A 22,810-nucleotide genomic window follows, 5' to 3' on the forward strand; every position below is an offset into this window, starting at 1 on the left:
AATTATTATTAAAACGAAGCAGAAAGAACTCTTTACTTACTAGGCTATAAATGACTTTCCTTCTACAAGAAAAGCCAAGATAATTTAAACCATAAAATATCCATTTCCTCTTTAATCCTTTTCCTCAAGTAATTCTTTTTAAATATAAAGTTTCCCTCAAACACAAATGCATGCTATAACAAGAAAGAATGAAAGTCTGATCCATAACTTGTAGATCTGAAAAATGGAAGCAAGTGGAGCATCATTCCTGTAAAGGAAATGTTTTTGTTTCACATAGCATTTCCTTCCCTTTGAGATAGTTTCTTCTAGCTAGTCTGTGCAAAAGATCAGATCAGAATTATAAGAAGTGGGAGGGAGAGATCTTAGAAGTTACATCTTTACTATACATGGGATGAAAATGCAGCACTAGTTTGAGAAGCATTCCTATTATAGAATTATGGAGAAGTGCCAATATATTCTGCTAGTAACTGCCATGTACATGTTACAAATACATTGAAAGAAGTTATTTTTTCTGTTGCTCCTCTGCTATTTAACAGACCTGATTTCACTAAAAGGAAAAAGCAGACACAAATAATATTCGAAGGTAGAAACTTTTTTTTATTACCATCTTTTGATTTTACTTACAAGTATTTCCTTTGAAGTGACAAATCATATGCACAATAGTTTTTATGCAATGATTAATCAAAATGTTTTTGAATACTTCCCTTTTCTAGTCTTCTCTCAAATTATTTCCTAAGAACCTCAATTCTGGCTTAATTAGGGAAATGTGATTGCCTAGTAGTCAGTTAGTAAACATTAAACTAGTGCTTACTGTGTGTCAGATATTTTGCTAAGTCCTGGGAATATATAAAAAAGGCAAAAACCAGTCCCTGCTCTTATTGAGCTCACAATCGAGTAGTAATTATACTTAATGTGGCATTTGAATCCATTTACAAATAATTATTATAGTAATGGAAGTTGACTTCTAAATATTTCTATTTCTATTTGTGTCAAACATTTAAGGAATTGATATTTAATATAGAGAAGAAAATAATTTGTTTATTGCCTTTTAGAAGTTAATTTTCTTTAAAACAATACAATTAAATGATTTGTTGTTAGCTAGATATCTGAATTAATATCTCCAACAAACTTAGCTTCATGTTGCCTAAAAGTAGGAAATGAAGGCAGTCCAATCCTAATGGACCATTTATTTAAAAAACTTTTTTTAATGTATTTTTTTATTATAGCTTTTTATTTACAAATTATATGCATGGGTAATTTTACAGCATTAACAATTGCCAAACCTTTTGTTCCAATTTTTCCCCTCCTCCATCCCCTCTCCTGGATGGTAGGTTGACAAATACATGTTAAGTATGTTAAAGTATAAATTAAATACAATATAAGTATACATGTCCTAATAGTTATTTTGCTGTACAAAAAGAATTGGACTTTGAAATAGTGTACAATTAGCCTGTGAAGGAAATCAAAAATGCAGGCAGACAAAAATATAGGGATTGGGGATTCTATGTAATGGTTCATAGTCATCTCCCAGAGTTCTTTCGCTGGGTGTAGCTGGTTCAATTCATTGCTGCTCTATTGGAGCTGCTTTGGTTCATCTCATTGTTGAAGATGGCCACGTCCATCAGAATTGATCATCATATAGTATTGTTGTTGAAGTATATGAGGATCTCCTGGTCCTGTTCATTTCACTCAGCATCAGTTCATGTAAGTCTCTCCAGGCCTTTCTGAAATCCTTCTGCTGGTCATTTCTTACCAAACAATAATATTCCTAATGGACCATTATTAAACCACTATCAAGAGAAGGCTTGTTTTGACCTGGTATAAACTACCTTTTTAATTGATACCATCTCATTACTATATTACTCTTTAGGTCATCTTTAATATTTAAGTTTTAAAATGTGCCTTTTGTTTACTAATATTTTTTGGAAAAAAATTCTGCTTTAGAGTGTTTTGTATTAGATTATAGTCCCATTTTACTGATATAATTATTTTTCTCATTATTAATATGAAGTTGAATTAAGTAGTCTTTTAAGAGTCTTTCTAGCTCTAACTTAAAATAATCTAAAATTCTCTTGAGAAGAAACAAAACTCACTTAGGCACTGTGGTCTTAGAAATCTGCATTGTTGTATAATAGAAAGACCTTTGGATTTGGAATTATACTTGGATTCAAATTTCAGTATAGCTGCTTACTATCTATGTGTTATTGGACAAGCCATTTAAATTTCAGGTTTCTCAACTGGGACCCATATGGTTCTGGAGGAGAAAGTGAAGCTGGTGACTTTTCACTTTACTTAAATCCAATTCACTTGCATGTCATGGTCTTCATTGAAAGCTAAGGACAGTCAATCTTTGTGGGACCAACTGGAACTGGCAAGTTATACAACATAGTTCCTTCTCTCTCCTTCCCCTGAGAAGTTAGAGCAGAATAATGTGGTTTGAGAAGCATCAGCATAGAGATGATGATTGAATCCAAGGAGTTGATGAGATCAATAGCAATTTCTCTTTGTTGTATTCTGACATCCTTTGGCAGAGCCTCAGAATGTGAGCTTCATGTCATTATTGCTTCCCAGAAATCCTTCCTTCCCTATTTGTATAATCTACTTGTACACTCTGATTATGTGGGGTATTATGCTTTTATTCTTTATCCACTTTTGCCCCTAGTGCATTAATTTTTCCTCCTTTTAAGATCATCAAAACATAACAAAATCACTGCCCTTTTATAACATTAGCACCCTCTGTGAACGTTCCTATCATCTTTACCTGTTAGAATGTAATCATTTCATAATTGTTTAATCTCTTTGTTTTACCCTTTTCTATTTACCTTTTTTCCTTTGTATTTCTTTTGTATTTCCAACTTTTTTTATGCAAATCTGATCTTTTCCTGAAGTGTAATATTTCATTGAAGGTTTATTCCTCTCCAGTTCCTCTGTGAAATTATTCTTAGTTTTTCTGGAGGAATTATTTTTGATTATAAGTGTTTATCTTTTTGCCTTTTAGATTATTGTATTTCAGTCACTCCATATCTTAACTTGTTGCTCCTTGGTACTTTCTTTCTGGCACCTTTTTTTTTCTTTGACCTGGGAGCTTTAGATTTTGGTATTCTGTTTATGGGTTTTCTTAAAGATGATGACCAATGGATTCTATTTTTATTTTGTTCTCTTTAATATTTTTGCATATTTTTCTTTCATTATTTCTTGAGCTATATTTGGGAACCTTTTTTTTGGGTCATGGCTTTAAGGTAGCTCTATGATTCTTTTTTCCTCTCAGTAGTATTTTATTTTTCCAATAGATAGTTTTCAGCATTCAATTTTGTAAGATGTTGAGTTCCATATTTTTTCTCCTTCCCTGACCTCCTCTTTCCCCAAGACAGCAAACAATCCGATTATGGGTTATACGTGTACAATCATTTTAAACATATTTCCACTTTTGTCTTGTGAAAGAAAAATCAGAATAAAATAGAAAAAAAAACATGAGAAAGAGAAAGCAAACAACAACAAAAAAAGAGGTGAAAATAGTACACTTTGATCTTCATTCAGTCTCCAGAGTTCTCTCTCTGGATACAGATGGGATTTTCCATCCCAAGTTTATTAGAATTTTCTTGGGTCACTGTATTGCTTAGTAGACCTAAATCTATCATAGTTGATCATCACACAATCTTGCTGTGACGATGTACAATATTCTTCTGGTTCTGCTCACTTCACTCAACATCAGTTAATGTAAGTCTAACCATAAACCTATGATTCTTGAATTATCTCTCCTTGATCTTTTTTCCAGATTATTTGTTTTAGATAGGAAGTTTTTGACATTTTCCTCTATTTTTTCAGTTTTTTGACTTTGTTTTTAAGTTTTAGTTTCTTGGAGTTATCAATTTCTGTTTAGTCTATTCTGATTTTTAGAAGTCTGTTATTTAAGCTTTTGTATATCTTATATTGTCATTATTTCTTCCAAATCTTTTTTTCATAGCTCTAATTTCTTTTCAAATTTCAACCTGTAAAATTCTTATTTCACGTATATAATTTACATTCTTTAAAAAATACAATTCTTCATTTCTTCCAGAAATTTTTGTTGAATTTGTGGCTAAGCTTCCTTTTTCTTTGAGCTTTTTCTCTTGGATACTTAATGGATTTCTTCTGGGTTTTCTTTTTGGTCATCCTTATTTAATAGCTCTGTTTCATTGTTTTTAAAATTTATTCATTGTTCTAAATTGTGATATTAGGGCTGGACAATCTTGGAGGGAATATTAAAAGTTTATTTTATATTATAAATGTAATTTAATAATAATATTAAATAATAAAATTAAAATATTAAAAAACAAAAAATATTAAAAGTCACATTCTTTGGATGTTGAATGCTGTGTTTTTCTTAAGGATCTCAGGAAAAGCTCAGGCTGGGAATTTGCAAAATTTCATTATGTCCAAAATTGTTGCCTTTCTAATCTGAGTTAGTAGGCCTGGTTCACAATTTGGATCACAGTTGCCAAAACTACGGGCTTACTCTTGTGTAAGTCACTTCCTTGACAGTTGCTTGTTCCTATGAGCTAGCAAAAAGACTTTGCTGTAGAGTTACCTTCTTTCTCATCCCATTCTCCTATCTACAGACTGATCTCATTCTGGGGTCAGCAACAGAGCTTTAGATTCACTTTGATTTCAGGCTCTTGATCCTCTTTTGGGATGAAAGCCATAGAACTGCAGACCCACCTCTATCACGTATTCTTCCCTAGTCACCTGCTTTTGGGAAAACTTGACTATCTTGAGCTGGACACTAATTTCTTATTTGATTTTTCATTTAATATTTGGTTTTTTAATAGCTAATTAATACCCTGTGATTACATTCTGAGTTTTCTGTGACTTCAACAGGGTAGTGGTGTGAAGGTATTGAATCATATCTCTTCTCTCATATATCACAGTTTGTCTAGATGAATCTTTCCTCTGCTACTTCTCTGACCCCTTCAGTTCCTTAGCCACCTTATCTCTTCTGATCTGTATTTTTTATTCTACTTCACATAGTTTTGATCTCATTTTCACTTATAATTAATTGTTCAGTCTTTGCCTCCCACCAGCAACTCTGTAGTTCTTCTCCCAGATTATTTGTGTAATCTCTTATTCTTTCCTCTTCTTTTGTATCTCACTCCCCTAAACCTGTTCTTTGTATTTCTTGTGATCTTCTGTCCTACTACTTTCTACTTTGCTAGCATATCATTGTCATCCTATCTGTAGCTTCTCTTTATGATTTTGGTCTTATAAAATCATAGTTATTCAATTCATTTTATGCCAGATTCCCTTGCTTCTTTGTCTTTTCTTTATTCATCCCTTCCAAACCTCAGCCCTTGGTTGCTGCTCCTCTTTTCTACCTTCTTCTATTCACGTGTTGATGAATGTCACTGGAAGAAGTCATGGGATTTTCTTGATTAGGATCTACTATAAATTTGTTATTCCATTTGAGTTCTCACTGGGATCAGAAATCCTTTTGCTCTTCCCTGATTGACTCTCTATTGCACAGTGTGATGTTCTCTTCTTTAAAATATAATGGTTCTCTCTGGGAACAGGTTTCTTGGGGAGGATTTCTGGAGGCAGCCTTAGTTTCAGGTCAGAATAATAATCACCTCAAATACAGCCAGCTGATAAAATCCAAACGTTTATTTTCTCCTTCCGAGTCTTGTCTCCTTGCCTGGGGCTGGGCAGCTTTCTGGAGAGCCTTTCAGACCAGCCTTGGTCTCAATGGGAGAAGTGCAGGAGGCCAGCCACCACGGTGGTGTGAGATGAAGTGAATGAATCTGGTTCTGCCTCCAAGTTTGGGCTTCTGTATCTCCCACAGTGCTCTTTGGCCCTGAGAACTTCTTGCTTATATGTTGTTCACTGAGTACACACCAATCATTATATCACTGGGAAACCATTATTTGTTGTATGATTAAATCAATGCTAAACTATATTTAACCACTATCTCCTCAATTCCACTTAGTACCTTGTTTCAAGTTCTGGCCCATAACATCTCCTTGTAGGATCAGATCAATCATATTGAACCATGCTAAATTAGATAATTATTGTCTCTATCAACTCTAATGAGTTAACACTTTGTAAGGATTCCAACAGCACAGTGGTATTTTTTTCCCCCAAATCTTCTATTTTTTTCTTCTCCAGTAAAAATGCTTCTTTTCTTTTGCTTGTAGCAGATTGTTTACTTTCTTTACTGAGAAAATTCCAGCCCTCTGTCTTCAGCTCCCTTTTCTCTCTAATTCTGTACCTGAAATCCTCTCAGCATCATTTCCTCCTCCTATTCAGAGAGCTCTGAGATAAATATATAAATTGACAACTAAACTTCAGTATCATATGTAGTTTACATGAGTGTCTGTGGTTTTAAAATGTGGCATTATCTTATCGGTAAATAACCATAAATCTAACTTGAGCTTCTCAGTTTAAGGAATTTTTGTAAATTTACTGTAAAAACTGCAAACTATAAAAACTTGACAGGCTCCCAATTTGTATGATTATAATTAGTAATCAGAAGAATGACATTTTTGTAATGGAAAACTTGGTAACAAAGTAAATTGATTTTTTAAAAAAAAGTCTAATAAGTCTATTGCCTTAATCCTGATTCTTGCACAAGAGTTAATCATATGTGAAACCTCTGTGTGTTTTTTTTTTTTATTTAATAGCCTTTTATTTACAGGTTATATGTATGGGTAACTTTACAGCATTAACAATTGCCAAACCTCTTGTTCCAATTTTTCACCTCTTACCCCCTACCCCCTCCCCCAGATGGCAGGATGACCAGTAGATGTTAAATATATTAAAATATAAATAAGATACACAATAAGTATACATGACCAAACTATTATTTTGCTGTACAAAAAGAATCGGACTCTGAAATATTGTACAATTAGCTTGTAAAGGAAATAAAAAATGCAGGTGGGCAAAAATATAGGGATTGGGAATTCAATGTAATGGTTTTTAGTCATCTCCCAGAGTTCTTTCTCTGGGCGTAGCTGGTTCAGTTCATTACTGCTCCAAGAAATGATTTGGTTGATCTCGTTGCTGAGGATGGCCTGGTCCATCAGAACTGGTCATCATATAGTATTGTTGTTGAAGTATATAATGATCTCCTGGTCCTGCTCATTTCACTCAGCATCAGTTCGTGTAAGTCTCTCCAGGCCTTTCTGAAATCATCCTGTTGGTCATTTCTTACAGAACAATAATATTCCATAATATTTATATACCACAATTTATTCAGCCATTCTCCAACTGATGGACATCCATTCAGTTTCTAGTTTCTAGCCACTACAAAGAGGGCTGCCACAAACATTCGTGCACATACAGGTCCCTTTCCCTTCTTTATGATCTCTTTGGGATATAAGCCCAGTAGTAACACTGCTGGATCAAAGAGTTTGCACAGTTTGATAACTTTTTGAGCATAGTTCCAAACTACTCTCCAGAATGGTTGGATTCGTTCACAACTCCACCAACAATGCATCAATGTCCCAGTTTTCCTGCATCCCCTCCAATATTCATCATTATTTTTTCTTGTCATCTTAGCCAATCTGACAGGTGCGTAGTGGTATCTTAGAGTTGTCTTAATTTGCATTTCTCTGATTAATAATGACTGGGAACACCTTTTCATATGACTAGAAATAGTTTCAATTTCTTCATCTGAGAATTGTCTGTTCATATCCTTTGACCATTTTTCAATTGGAGAATACCTTGATTTTTTATAAATTAGAGTTAATTCTCTATATATTTTGGAAATGAGGCCTTTATCAGAACCTTTGACCATAAAAATATTTTCCCACTTTATTGCTTCCCTTCTAATCTTGTCTGCATTAATTTTGTTTGTACAAAAACTTTTCAGTTTGGTATAATCGAATTTTTCTATTTTGTGATCAGTAATGATCTCTAGTTCTTCTTTGGTCATAAATTCCTTCCCCTTCCACAGGTCTGAGAGGTATTTATTTATTTATAATCAAATCAAATTTATTTATAATCTCATTCTTTATGCCTAGTTCATGAACCCATTTTGACCTTATCTTGGTGTACGGTGTTAAGTGTGGATCAATGCCTAGTTTCTGCCATATTAGTTTCCAATTTTCCCAGTAATTTTTGTCAAACAGTAAGTTCTTCTTGAACCTAACCTATTCCACTGATCAACTAATCTATTCCTTAGCCAATACCAAATGGTTTTGGTACCTTGAACCTAACCTATTCCACTGATCAACTAATCTATTCCTTAGCCAATACCAAATGGTTTTGGTAACTGCTGCTCTATAATATAATTTTAGATCTGGTACAGCTAGGCCACCTTCATTTCATTTTTTCATTTTCATTGAAATTCTTGACCTTTTGTTTTTCCATATGAATTTTGTTGTTATTTTTTCTAGGTCATTAAAATAGTTTTTTGGGAGTCTTGATTGGTATAGCGCTAAATAAATAGATTAGTTTAGGTAATATTGTCATCTTTATTATATTTGCTCGCCCTATCCAAGAGCATTTAATATTTTTCCAATTGGTTAGATCAGACTTAATTTGTGTGAAAAGTGGTCTGTAATTTTGCTCATAAAGTTTCCGATTTTCCCTTGGCAGATAGATTCCTAAATATTTTATATTATCAGTAGTTACTTTAAATGGAATTTCTCTTTGTAACTGTTGGATTTTGGTAGTGATATATAAGAATGCTGATGACTTATGTGGGTTTATTTTATAACCAGCAACTTTGCTAAAGTTGTGGATTATTTCTAATAACTTTTAGTAGAATCTCTGGGGTTCTCTAAGTATACCATGATAGAAACCTCTGTATTTTAAAATTGTTTTCTTGGATATTAATTAGGAATAAGCTGAATTATAAGAATAATTTTTAATGTTAGATTTTCTATACTTGAAACTTTCACAGAAAGTAATTCAATGTCATAGAAATTTTAGAGTATTAAACTGTCACTACTATTTATTTTATCCCTTGTTTTCCTAATTTGCTTATGGTATCATCTGTTATATATAAATCATAAACCCATTTTGACTTTAATCTTGGTACAGGACGTTCAGTATTGGTCAATGCCTAGTTTCTGCCATATTATTTTCCAATTTTTCCAGCAATTTTTGTCAAATAGTGAGTTCTTAGCCCAGAAGCTGGAGTCTTTGGACTTATCAAATACTAGATTAATAGAGTCAATAACTATTCTGTCTTATGAAGCTAACCAATTCTACTGATCCACTACTTTGTGTCTTAGTCAGTACCAGATAGTTTTGATGACTGTTGTTTTATAATATAGTTTTAGATCTAGTACAGCTAGGCTACCTTGTTTGCATTTTTTCCATTAATTCCCGTGAAATTTTTGACCTTTTGTTGTTTCAGGGGAATTTTTTTTCTAATGCTATAAATTTCTTGCCAGTTTGATTGGTAGGACACTGAATAAGTAGATTAATTTAGGTAGAATTGTCATTTTTATTATATCATCTCAGCCTACCCATGAACATTTGATATTCTTCCAATTGTTTAGATCTAACTTTATTTGTGTGAAAAATGTTTGATTTGTTTGGGGTAGCTAGGTGGCACAGTGGATAGAGCATTTTCCCAAATAGTTTGTATAGTATTGGAATTAATTGTTCATTAAACGTTTGGTAGAATTCACTTGTCCATCTTGCCCTGGAGAGCTATAAACATTTTTGTAATGTTACTAATAGTGATATAATATTTTAACCATTTAAAATTCAAATGAGATTGTTGAAATTCTTTCATCTGTTTGAACTAGTTTTAAAAATCTTGTTTCTTTTTCTAGGACTAATGTGAGAAATATATTAAATGTTGAAGTGTGTACTGTTAACATGGTAATAAATCAACAGTTTTTATTACATAGATATATTGAGCTTCAGAGATATTTGAAAGTATTTTAAGATGCATGCCTTTATATTTTTCACCAAATGACATAATTGCATAATAAGTGAAAAAAAAATCCAAACTTTGGTTTGGGTTATTAAAATTATTTCTGCTTTACTCAGTGAGAACTTTTTTAGAGCCTACTAATGACTGAACTTTTAGTATGTAATATAATTATAAAAATTCAGACTTTACAATTTTTCATCTTCCTTTGAAAAGTAATTGATTTTTTTTTCCTGCAGCCAAACCATTCACTTCTAAAGTGAAACAGATGCGATTACATAAAGAAGATTTTGAAATATTAAAGGTGATTGGTAGAGGAGCTTTTGGGGAGGTAAGATATAAAGATCTGTTAACATTCTTTTTTTGAAATCACATGTTTAATGTTTATGGATAAATTAAAATATTATTTGCCATTTTTATCATTTATCTCAAATTTCAGGAATTTCCAATGAAAGGAGAGATCACTTGAAAATTTTATCTTTTATTTTCAAATTTGAAATTACTTTTTTTTTCCACAAAGGAAATTTCTCGAGGAGTACAATGAAATTCCTCAGGAAATTGCTTGGTGAAGCATGGGAAACTCATATACTTACAGCATCTATTTTGTTGGTAAAGAAAGAAATATGCTCCCTTGGTCTCCTTACTGTCTGTAGCAAACTATATAAAATTGAAGCCATCAATCTTTATCCAAAACTTCAACTTTCAACTTCCTGCTCCCTATTTCTTTTACTTAATTCTATCTAAAGCGTAAACTGCCCTTTCATTTATCTCACTATTAAATTGATTGCCCAACCACTTGTTATTTCTTATAGAATCCCTTTTTTTCCTGTCTTGTATTCTATATTCAAAGCTATAACTAGAAAGTTTTGGACAAGTAAGCACGTACTTTGAGGGTGGAGAAAAGGCATGGGAAAGAAGTAGAGATTCTAGGGTATTTGGAGGCTGCTCATAGAAAAGCTTCCATGGGAGTGGGGAGCTCATATTATCAAACTATCTAGTAGCTTGCTATTTTAACTATTTTTTTTTTCTAATTCTTTTGTTTCTGCACAGTTGCAAGTATTTTAGAATGTTCTAATAAGATTCTTTGGGCCAAATCCCTAGTTGTCACCTTGCTAATTATGGCTTTAGATGTTCAGCAAATCATGCTTTATTCCTATTTTACTGTAACACCTTTCTAGCTGGCTTACCAAAACGTCCAAGCAATACTCCATCAAGCCTGTTTGGAACAAGTAGCAGATCATTCTTCTTTAAAGTAGCTTTTATAATATCATCTCCCTGACGTCATGGTACTTTTTGAGAATAGTGGACAAACAGCAATAATAATATTGTATTGCTTAGTAATCTTCATCTTTTATTTCTTTGTCATTACCTGATTTAAATATATGCCCAACTGTAGTTAGACCAGTAGCTTATTGTTATATAAACACACTATCTCTGTCTCTTTGGTTGGATGTTTAAAAAAAAAATAGCAGCCTGTGATTGGGGAAGAATAAAGTTAGGCACAAATCACAGCTCTGCTATTTACTTGCACTGTGACCTTAGACAAGGTTGTTTAAAAAAAATTATATTGGAGAAAAACTGATGTTGCTTTATTGTAGCATATAATTTCAGATTTGAAGAAGTTTGAGATAAAATGTGGGGATCAGAGAAAATGTCTAGTTTTTCATCTTGTGGCTCACACATTGGCCAGAATTGCACTTGATATTTATAGTTGTGTTACATTCATTTTTAACTTTTTAATGATTTCTTTTTCCTATTTACATTATTATGATTATTGTGTATATTGTTTTCTTGGCTTTGCTTACTTTACTCAGTGCCATTCCATGTAGATTTTTACATGCTTCTCTGTTTTCATTACTTACAACATAGTAATACTCTGCTACATTTGGGTTCCACAATTTAAAAAAAATTAATTTATGTGCATCTACTTTTTCCCTAATTCTTTGCTAATTTAGAAAAAGTACTGCTATACCCATTTATTTATTTTGCATTAAGGGGCTTTCTTTTTGATAGTTTCCTTAGGGTATAATTCCAGTAATGGAACCTTTGGTTTAAAGGGGATGCATTTTATTTGTTTAATTCCAAATTGTGTGCTCTAAGACTTCCAGATGTTTATTTATTTCCATATATTCCCTTTTGTTCATCTTTCTATTAGATTTATTCAGAACTCAGTGAATATTGAAATCTTTTATCACTATGTTACTATTTTCTCTTGTACCTCAATTGATGCTTCCTTTATTAATTCAAATATTAAATATTTGGAGTATATGAGTATATTATTCTTATAATGATTTCTTGTCTGTGGTTCCTTTCAGCATAATGTAATTTTCTTTGTTTATCTCTTTTTATTTTTGAATGTTTTTCTTTTTTTCAGATTTGATTGCAACTCTTGCTTTTTTAGATCTGATACGTAATAAATATTTTCCCATCCTCTCAGTTTTATTTATGTCTTTGTTTTTAAAATGTATTTTTTTGTAAGCAACATATCGTGGGATTTTACTTTTTTACGTAGTCTGTCACTTTTTTTTGTTTTATTGGATTGTTTATCTCTTTATAATTGAAGCTGAGAATTGGGCTTATATTTCCTTTTTTTGTTTCGAATATTGGTTTTTGTTTTAAAATACCATTGATTTTATGATCTCTGTCCCCACCCCACCCATTTCTGCTGTAGATGTTATGTTTTTTTAATTTAGCTTAATCTTGAGATTGCTTTCTTTCTCCTAGGAGCACCTAGGTGGTGCAGTGTAGAGAGTATGACCTGGAGTCAGGAAGACTCATTTTCCTGAGTTCAGATCTGGTCTCAGACACTAACTAGCTTTGTGGTACTGCACAAATCATGTAAGCTAGAGAAGGGAATGATGGCAAATCCCTCCAAAATCTTTGCCAAGAAAACCCCAATTGGAATCACAAAAAATCAGACATGACTGAACAGCAACAACAATAGCTATTCCTACTTCCTTTTCACTCTTGATCATTCCTTCCTTTTTTGTTTACTATTTTCCATTAGGGTTTTTCTTATTGTTTTTTTTTTTTTTCCATTTCTACTTTGGTTATTTAATTTTCCCACTCACATTTTCCTTTTAGTCATATTTATCTCTTGTTCTTCTGTTCTTTAAAATTAGTTCTATTCATTAGTTTTAAAATTTTCATTTCTTTGTGCCCATTTTTAGAGAGAATTTCTTTTATTGTCCTGTCATGCATCCTTTCTATTCTATTTGTTTAGAAAATGGCTCTCTTCAATCTCCGTATTCTCTATGGAATCAAAGCTTTTGATTCTCTTCCCTCTTGGCAGTTTCTGCTACTGCCTCATAGAATTTGCCCCCAAGAAAATTCCTCTTTTCCATTATCTCTCTCCCAGAACTGGGCCAGCTATTTTAGGGGAGAAAGATCCCTGCCACATGGTAGGATTCCCTTTTAGCTGTATCTCTGATTATGCAGCCCACCACTGATCTATGCTTTTTTCCTTGTTTAACTTCTTTTCCCCATTTGCCTTAGAATTTCTTCCCTGTGCTTATGCTTTCCTACTCCCTTTGGTGCCACTTGCCCAAAGGAGTTCTCTCACCTCCCAAAGTAGGACAAGCCATCTTTTCAGATACCAGATACTCCAGACTAAACCTAGTACAAGATCCCCATTTTCCTTCATAGAATATCTCTCTCCACCTATAGGAATATTTATCAGTGGACCTGTTCCATCAAACTAAAGTTTTCCCCCTTTTTCTCTTCCTTTCAGTCCTTTTCTGCTAACCCCCAATCCTTATTCCCCTCCAGGCTCCTCTTTTCCTGAAGAACCACACGACTCACCTTCTCCTTTTGCTAGCTTTGACCCAGGCAAACTATACTCTTTCCATTATCTCCTATGGTTTTCTTCTCTATTTCATACATCTTCCCAATATGTAATATAGTCCCACCAAAAAAAAAAAAACAAAAAAACAAAAAAACACAAACATTGATTCACACGAAGATAAGATATCCCTAGATTTTGTCTGTAATGCTAAGGGCTCACTTCTTCTGTGTTACTTCCTGATTGATTTTATCTTCACCTTCCTGTCTCCTTATGTATTTTTAGAAAGAAGTCTCTTACTGATCTGTCATTCTATTACTGTAGTTGGCTACTGAATTTGTTCACTCTGTCTTCATTCTGTTGTTCTGTATTTGAAAAGCAAACAATGTCTTGGGTCTGGTTTGCTTTTTAAGAATGATTCAAATGCCCCTTTATTGTTAAATACCCATCTTTACATTTTTGGTTAAGCTCAGATTTGCAGGGTAGATTACCCTGAGTTGCATCCTGAGCTCCATTATTCTTTATTTTATATTTTATATTCTCTCCTGTGTTTTCTGGTGGGATTTTTGTTATTTGAATTTCCTTCCCTTTATATTCGAAGGTCTTTCTCCTAATTCCTTACAGAACTTGTTTCCAAGTGAATTGTTAAATATAGTCTCTATACTGTCTTGGAATTTGTACTCTTGGGTTTGTTTGGTTTTTTCCTGGAGGTGATTTATATATTCTTTCAATTGGTGTTTGATTTTCTGAGTTCAGAAGTTCTGGGCAGTTCTATTATTTTCTGCATTATGATATTTGGGTTTTTGATTTGTGTTTTTTTGGGAAACATGATTTTAAGGTTGACTTATACATTTTGTCTTCAAGATTAATATGTTTTGATAAGATTAATAGATAACATATTTTCTTTTTTTTAATTTTTTAACTTCTGGATTATGAGAATTGGATGAAGGTTTAGTTCTTATAGAGTTAATGAAACTTAATTTAAAGAAATACAGAGAAAGGAAACTTAAATCAGAGAAATGAAACTGAAATGTAAGAAATTAAACCTAAAGGTTACAAAACTTATAGGAAAGTCATAAGAAATGAGATGTACTTAAGAGTGGGGATTCAATATTCACTTGGGAGAATTAGACGTTCCAGATAGGCTATAATCTGTATATAACCCAGCCAAGGAGGAATCAGGAGAGGTACTTACATTTTTGGGAACAAGATATAAAAAGGAATGTTTTGTTAATTTTAGTATGCCTAGTAGCTTAGATACCCACTCTTACTAGGGTGTAAGATAAAATCTTCCCTGGCTTAATCAGCATAGCTCTAGTTTTTGGTAAGAAGCTTATCTCTTACATAAATTACTTTCTTCTGTGTTTTTGTATTCCCTGTCTCTTGTTCTTTCTTTTATTTCTTTGATGAAATTTACCATTGTAGATTAGTAATTTTACTTATTATTTTTGCTGTATAAATCACAAATTCTGTTCTTATAATTCTCATTTCTTTTAAAAATTACTCAGGAACACATTTTTTGTGGTTCTGTGTGGTTCTTTGTTCTCAAATTCCATTAGATCTCTCTTCCCCCCCGCCGCCCCCCAAGGCAATTGGGATAAATTGAATTGCCCAGAATCACATACCTAATGTGATAAGACTTCGAGGCTGAATTTGAACTCAGCTCTTCCTGATTCCTGATTCCAGGGCTGGTGCCCTATCCACTGAGCTGTTTTTCTTAGCAAGTACTGAATAATTTTCCATTGTTTAGAAGTATTTAATCATAGATGCCTGAACTTGTTTGCTAGATCTGGAGGTCATATTTCTTTCTGTTTTTAATTTTTTCCCTATTATTTGCTTATAATCAAGGTTTTTGAGTTTTCTTCTTTCTGAGATCTTTGGAACTTTCAGTCTTTTTTTCCCCCTTTATATAAAGAAAGATGGGTTTGAGCTAAGGGATTTTAAAAAGTAGAAATGAGAAGTTTTCCACAGGGAGATTAATGAAATAGTGTGGAACATGAAATGACATTTTATATGAACAGTAAGAAAAAAGCCAACATAGTTGTACCATCAGTAAGGGAAGGGGATTAATGTAGAAAAGGTTTAAAATCCAAAAAGAAGAGCTTATATTTCATTCTTGAAGCAATAATGATGTAAGTTCCAAAACAATTTATTTTGCTCCTTTGTCAGGAAAGGCTAAAAATGAGCCTATCCTGTTCCTATTATTAATCGTAATTGCACACAAAAAGGTTAGCTTTTCCAGACTGTCTTAACATACTTAAGAAAGTTGTGATGTGAGTTCTTGTCAACCATAATCACAGACAAAAGGTTAGTTTTTCCAGACTGTCTTGTGAGCACACTTTAAGACAGTATCAACTATCATTGGAGTTTGTACCTCCCTAATTCCTCCTTTCCCCTGAAACTTTAATAGTTCTTAGTCCCAAAAGCATGTTGCCTAATCACCTATGATTCTGCCTTGACTAGTCATATTTTGCTAAGCCCATAAGGTATTTTACATAATAAATGGCAAATTTCTGTAACCTGTAATAAATTCCTCTATCATGATTGTTTCATGTCATGTATTGAACCATTATTTTCTCCATAATTTACTTCATAAATCTTCTTCATTAGGAATCATGGATTATCATCATTGTCTTATTTTATAACCATAAGTATCTTTGAAGTGTTAGCTCTAAGACTTCTTTAAAGAACTTCATTCTTTATCTTAGTAATATCATCTGCATGATACCAGATTGATTCAGTCCTAGTTTTTCTCTTGAACTTCAGCTAATGTCACCGATTGACTATTTATCCTATTTCTGAGTTAAATTCACCCAATTTGGCAACCTTGGAATTGTTCTGAAATCTTCCTTCTCTCTCATCCTTCAACATGACTTAGATATATCCTTGTGATCAGATACCATCTTGGTTCAGGGCAACTTCTTCATCCTTTATCTAGACTCTTGCAATAGCCTCCTAGTTGAAACCATAGTTTCTAATCTCTTCTCTTTCCATTCTCCATGTAGTTGTCAAAATAATTTTTCTAAAGATCAGACCTGACTACTTTTTTTTTTTTTTTTGTGGGGGTGGGAGAAGAGAGGCAGACTACTTTGGAATCTTTATTGACCTTTTATTGCTTTCAGCATATAATGAAATCTTCTAGGTATCTATCTACCTTTTAAAACTAAAATCAGTCTACCTTTTAAATCTAAACTGACTATTTGTTGGTCCTTGAAATCAGAATTTTGTCTCCTGCTTTCATTCCTTCAGACTTGAAGTGAGTCCCATCCTGCTCCTTTGTCAACTCTGATTAGTTCAGTTTCCCAAGACTATCTAGTTAGCATAACCTTAATGGGAACTTAACTTCCCAGTCTCTTATTATAATAGTTAAGACAGCTACATAATGTTTCTAGACTGCCTTGTTATCATTTTTAAGATAACTTTATGGGTACCAAGGTTTTCCAGACTATCTTTTAAGGCTGTCTCCCCACTTTTATTTCCCCTCTTCTTCTGAGACTTTCCAAGTATGATGTTAAATACACACACTCCCCCTTCCCACTCTCCTCCAATTATATTTCCCCTATAAAAGATTTGTTCATGATAGAGATCTTTGCTTTGCAGTATAACTCCTTTTCTGGAATAAGCCCACTCTAAGGTACTTTCTTCTACCTCATTGTATTTCCTCTTTAATGTCTTTTTTCCTTCTGGTTAATTGTGAGTTCCATTAAGGAACTTGTATTTCTCCTTGTTATTCATATAATAGCAAAAATTTATAACCTGTGATAGATGTCTTGTTATGATTGCTCCATGTTGCAAATTTTTATTTAACATTCTTTTTTACAATTTATTATTCTCCCAAATCTATTTCTATTTTCCATACCTGGTACATATTTTACCTCTTCAAACTGACTGTCCACCAAGCTTGGAATTCATTCCCTCCTTACATAGGCTTCTTGGAATGTCCAGTTTGTTGAAGGATCATTTTACTTGTTATTTCCTAGGAGAAGCTCTTTCAGTGTCCTTAAGTATTACTACTTTTCTCCTCCTTATTATCATGTACATAAATTTTAATGTGCTGTTTTCTCCATAGAATATAAGTTTCTTGAGGGCAGAGATCTTATTTTGAATCTCCTGGGGACAGCCTATCCCTCCTCTCCCCCTCCCCCTTTTTTAATCTGTTCCTATGCTCAGGCCATCTTACTTTGTTCCTAAAACCCTGGCTTTGATTTGGCCTTATTGTATATATTTTATATTTTGTCTTCTTCTGTTAGGATGTAAATTCCTGAAGAGTAATGCATTTGTGTGTCTAATACTTAGTGTATTGCTTCGAATACAGTAAGTGCTTCATAAATGTTTTTTATATTCTTTTAAACCCTATTGCCTAGCAATGCCTCTTTAATAGAGTAGGTGCTTATTTTATCCTACCTTTTTCTTAAAATGTCATCTTGTACTTTTCCTGTCTTTCATAACCACACTCTCACAAAATTCGTGCTTATTTGATTCTCATCTCCCACTCCCACTTCAACTTTTATAACTTGGCCTTCATCTCCAACTTTTTACTAAAACTGTTTTCTTCCAGGTTTTTTTTTTTTTTTTCTCAGTCAAAAATTCAGACTGAATTTTTGTTACTGTTTGATCCTCTTCTTAGATGCAATTTTCTTCCCAGGTCTTCACAACACAAGTCTGTTTTGTAGTAGTGATACCTGTAGCATTTGAATTATATTAAATGTGGGCATTTGAGAGGTGGCTTTAATAGATTGAAAATATGCTCCTCTTTGTAACAATGTGTAACCCATTATTTTAAGGACAAATTGTAAAGGATTTTAAAAATCCTTACTAGGTTCTTATTTTTCAGATTATTTGATTTTTACATTAAATTGAGGCTCTTAGTCTTATTCCTACTTAAGGCTTTCCTGATCTTCCAATTTCTTTTCTATAGGAAATGAATCTAGCATCTTCTGAAAACAGTTATCTATGGGCTATTCTTGTTTTAATACTATCTTTTGTTTTGAATATCAGCTTTGCTTTGCCGTTTGAAAACAAAGCAGTATAATAAGAGTTGAGTTGTTCACTTGGCAATAGGCAGTAAGCAAAGAACAACCCATTGATGCTCTATTGGTAGCCATACTTTGTTAAGAAAAGCCATACATTGTGGAAGCCTTCTTCCACTTCTCCCTAATAGACCTTTAGGCCAGATTTATGGGAAGATGTGAAGGAGAGTGGCAACAGAAAGTCAGACATTGATGATTATGATTTGCATCTGTTGTAATCAAAGCAACAAAAAATTTCTTGACTTGGCTTAATATAATTTCATTCTTTGAAAGGTAGAAAAAGCAAATGAACTGTTCTGAATCTGATTATTAACAGGGAAGACATTGCTGTGGAGGAAATGATGAATAGGGAGACTGCCATTTTAGGATATCTTTTTCAAGAATGTTACATAAAGATAGTTTTTCTTTTTTGATCAGTTTGTTAAACTGCTAGATCAGTAGAATGCCTTAGATATATAGTTTATGTAGATTTTAACTCAGATGACATCTCTCATGCAATTTTTGTGGAGAAGATGGAGAGATGTGGATTAGTTTATATCCATATATTATTAAGTACCTACTCTTGATTCGATACTGAGGATATATAAATACTTTTTTGCCCTAAAGGGGCCTGCATTCAGTTGAGAAAACTAATATGTGTTAAGGGGCAGGTCAATTCTCCGAGAGCCTCCACAGCTGTGGATCACAGCATCTGAAGGAGTTGAAGGGTGGCCTTTGCTGACCCAGGTATTGTGGACTGGGAATGAGATAAATTGAAGGCAAAGGGAAGAGGAGAGAGGTCAGACAATGCAATGGCCTCTCATTCAGAGAGGTCAGAGAACAGCAACTGCCTCTCAGTCTCCTTGTATCTTCCTCTCACAAGAGGAGATCCGTTCTGCAGGTCTGGATTGGATCTCCAGCAGCCACTGTCAGGTGGCACCTGTGTATTCCAAAGTATGTACAACTGGAAGTAAACGAAAATATGTTAGTGGTAAGTGAAATTAATATTTTTTGAAGGAATGAAGATATTCTCAACTGTGGGGGAATAGCCTCAGGTAGATGGTGGCTTTTGCACTAAGCTTTGAAGAAACTAGAAATTCCAAGAGGTGACATTGAAGGGAGAATCTGTTCTAAGTACGGCACAGAGAAAATTGATGTGAGGAACAATAAAAGGACAGTTTAACTGGAATGTTCATGAAGGGAATCAATAGATAATAAGCTTGGAAAAGCAGGAACCAGAATATGAGGAACTTGAACATAAATGCTTGCCGTTGATTAATCAAGTACCAAAGAAAGAGTTTATATTTTACCCTAGAAATTTTGAGTAGTCTGTAGAGGATTTTGAGCAGGCAGGTGACACTGTTATATCTGTCTTTAGAAATGGATGCCATGGCAGCTGGGTGGTACAGAGGATAAGAATGCTGGGCTTGGAGTTGGAAGGATTCATCTGATTTCACATCTGTGACCCTGGGAAAGCCATTTAACCCTGTTTGCTTCAGTTTCCTTAACTGTAAAATGAGCTGGAAAAAGAAATGACAAATACCAAAAACGTGGACACAGAGTTGGATATGACTAAAAACAGTTGAAGGTGAATCGGAAATGGAAGAAATTTGAGTTGGGGAAATGTACTAAGAAGCCCCATTTTGAATAATGATTTAGGCCTGAACTAGGAAACTGACAGGAAAACAGAGATAATGGATCAGAAAAAAATGCAGAGATAAAATTGATCTAGCTTGACCCCTGAGTGAGATGTATAGGGTGAGGAAAAGGGCAGAGTAAAAGATGACTATGAAGTTGCAAACTTGGGTGACTAGAAGTATATTTTGCCATCATAACTCGGGAGGTTAAGATGTAGTGTTTCCAGGGTAAGATGAATTCTGTTTTGGAGAGGCAGTGTTTGAATTGCTGCTGGGACAATTGTTTGGAAATGTTTATTGGGCATGACATTCTATGTGAGTAGAGTCAGGAGAAAGGGTAAGGGTGTCATTCATCTGGGAGTAATCTGAAACTCTCAGATTACTGGGTTACACAGTAATTACAGGTTCATGTAGTTTTGCAACTAGTTGAATGATCAATTATACTTTGCCCTTATTGCAAATTGCATGTTGTAAGCATACCCTGGGATGTTTTTGGTACTTTGCTATTTATCAGTCTGTTAGATAAGAATATGGAGAGATGATATTCTCATCTAATTTGGAGATGATAGAAAGCTGGGAAGAATAGTTAACACACTGGATAACATTGGAATTCACAAGGTACTATTCATTAAGATCTTGACAAGATAAAACAATGGGGTAATTTAATAGCTATACATATAAAGTCTTAAATTTAGGCCCAAAATTAATTTCATAAGCATAATATCAGAGAATGTATATCTGGACAACCATTCTTCTGAAAAGAATCAAATTTTATTTGACAACAAAATCTTGATACAAGTTAACAATAATAGTTAAAAATTTTAATTTAGTTTTAGTGTCCAAAACTAGTGAAATGATCATTTTCCTATACTTTGCCCAGGTCAGATCACATGTTGAATATTGATCATATGTTTAATTTTGAACACCACATTTTAGGAAGGACATTGATAAACTAAAAGCATAGCAGCTTTTAAACCAGAAGCATAGAAATCATCTAGAACAGGGTAACCAGTTCTTGAAAATATGATTTGAAGATCATTTGAAGGGGCCTAAAGAAGAAAAGGACATGATTGTTTTCTGTTGGAATCTTTACAAAGTGTTAAGCCATTAGAGTTGATAGAGACAATAATTATCTAATTTGGCATGGTTCAATGTGATTGATTTGATCTTAGAAGGAGATATTTTGGGCCAGAACTTGAAACAAGGTACTAAGTACAACTGATAGAAACGATGCTTATGTTCACACCTTTAGAGAGCTCATAAGTATCTAAGTACTCAATGGAGTTCGTACGTTTGGGAGATTTCAGGGCTTAGTATGGCTTAGTATGAGATATCCGAATTTACACCTCCCTTAGGGCCAGAGAGCACTCTGGGAGATAACCCAGAATCCCTCTCTCTCCAGAAGGAGGAGTTAACCTTTGGGAGATCATATATATACAGGAACCTCTTAGAGCTTGGGAGAGTTTTTCTTGGGAACATTGATTGGGTCGGAGAGGAGCACTCTGGGAGGAAGCCCACAAGCCCTATCTTCGAGGCAAAAGAGATTCATTGCATCTTCTACCTTGGTGCTGGCTGGAGGCTGAAGAAAGCAGAGGCAGAAGCCAAGGACAAAGCTGCAGAAGCCAAGGACAAAGCTGCAAGAGCTCTTGGAACCAAGCAGAGAGATAGGCTCTGAGCTAAATTAGATAATTATTGTCTCTATCAACTCTAATGGCTTAACACTTTGTAAAGATTCCAACAGTTTTCTATATGGACTTCAAAACCTGACCCATGAAAGAAATTAAATTTGTTCTACTTGATCCTAGAAAACAAAACTAAGAGGAGTGGATAGAAGCTGCAAAGAAAAAAAAATGATGATTAATTTAGGGAAAGTTTCTACTAAATTTGATCAATTGAAAAATACAAACACAGTGCCTTACATGGAAGATTCCCTCATTAGAAGACTTGAAAAAAACAGATACTTAATGATCACTTGCTGAATATCTTGTTAAGTTACATTTTAAAGTAAATTCTAATAATAACAGGATAGCTGAAAGTTGCGGAAAGAGAACTGGCCTGGGAGTCTGCAAGACCTAAGTCCTAATCTTTCCTCTGACATTAAATGGCTATATAATCCTAGGCAATGGAGTGCTTGAAGAGGACTAGAACCCCTGTTGTGAGTGCTATTGCATATCCACATTTTGGTATCTACCTGGCATCAGCTCTAACCTGTGGCTTAAAAAAGCTGTAACATGCACAGTGGCCACACTCTGGTAAACCATGTCCACAGATGGGATAAACCATGTTGAGGATAACTGATGGACCCTAAATCCATAAAGGAGTTAGTGGGATGATTGCCCCAAGCATGTGAAGATATTCCCCCAGTTGAATGGGTGGATGAAAACAATAGTGTTATTGGCCATAAAGGTTTCTACAGGAGTATAGCTCTAGAAGGAGATGGTCAGACATCAAAGATGCCAGAGTTATCTATTGCATCCTGAGCCATCTGCAGTCATCTTGACTTTTATTTTTCCTCTAGCTT

At 33.8% G+C, this 22,810-nt stretch overlaps 1 protein-coding gene across 10 annotated transcripts in view; it reads left to right on the top strand.

The window, feature by feature from the left end:
- The window catches only part of CDC42BPA (CDC42 binding protein kinase alpha), a 347,959-nt gene that overhangs the window by 73,084 nt on the left and 252,065 nt on the right, over positions 1-22,810 (top strand). For all 10 annotated transcript variants that reach the window (XM_031967004.1, XM_031967009.1, XM_031967005.1 and 7 more), the window contains exon 2: positions 10,102-10,193. In XM_031967004.1, coding sequence (XP_031822864.1) covers positions 10,102-10,193 — 92 coding nt within the window. The remainder of the gene's footprint in view (positions 1-10,101; positions 10,194-22,810) is intronic.

The sequence above is a fragment of the Sarcophilus harrisii genome, chromosome 4, assembly GCF_902635505.1.
Source record: "Sarcophilus harrisii chromosome 4, mSarHar1.11, whole genome shotgun sequence".
NCBI lineage: Eukaryota > Metazoa > Chordata > Mammalia > Dasyuromorphia > Dasyuridae > Sarcophilus > Sarcophilus harrisii.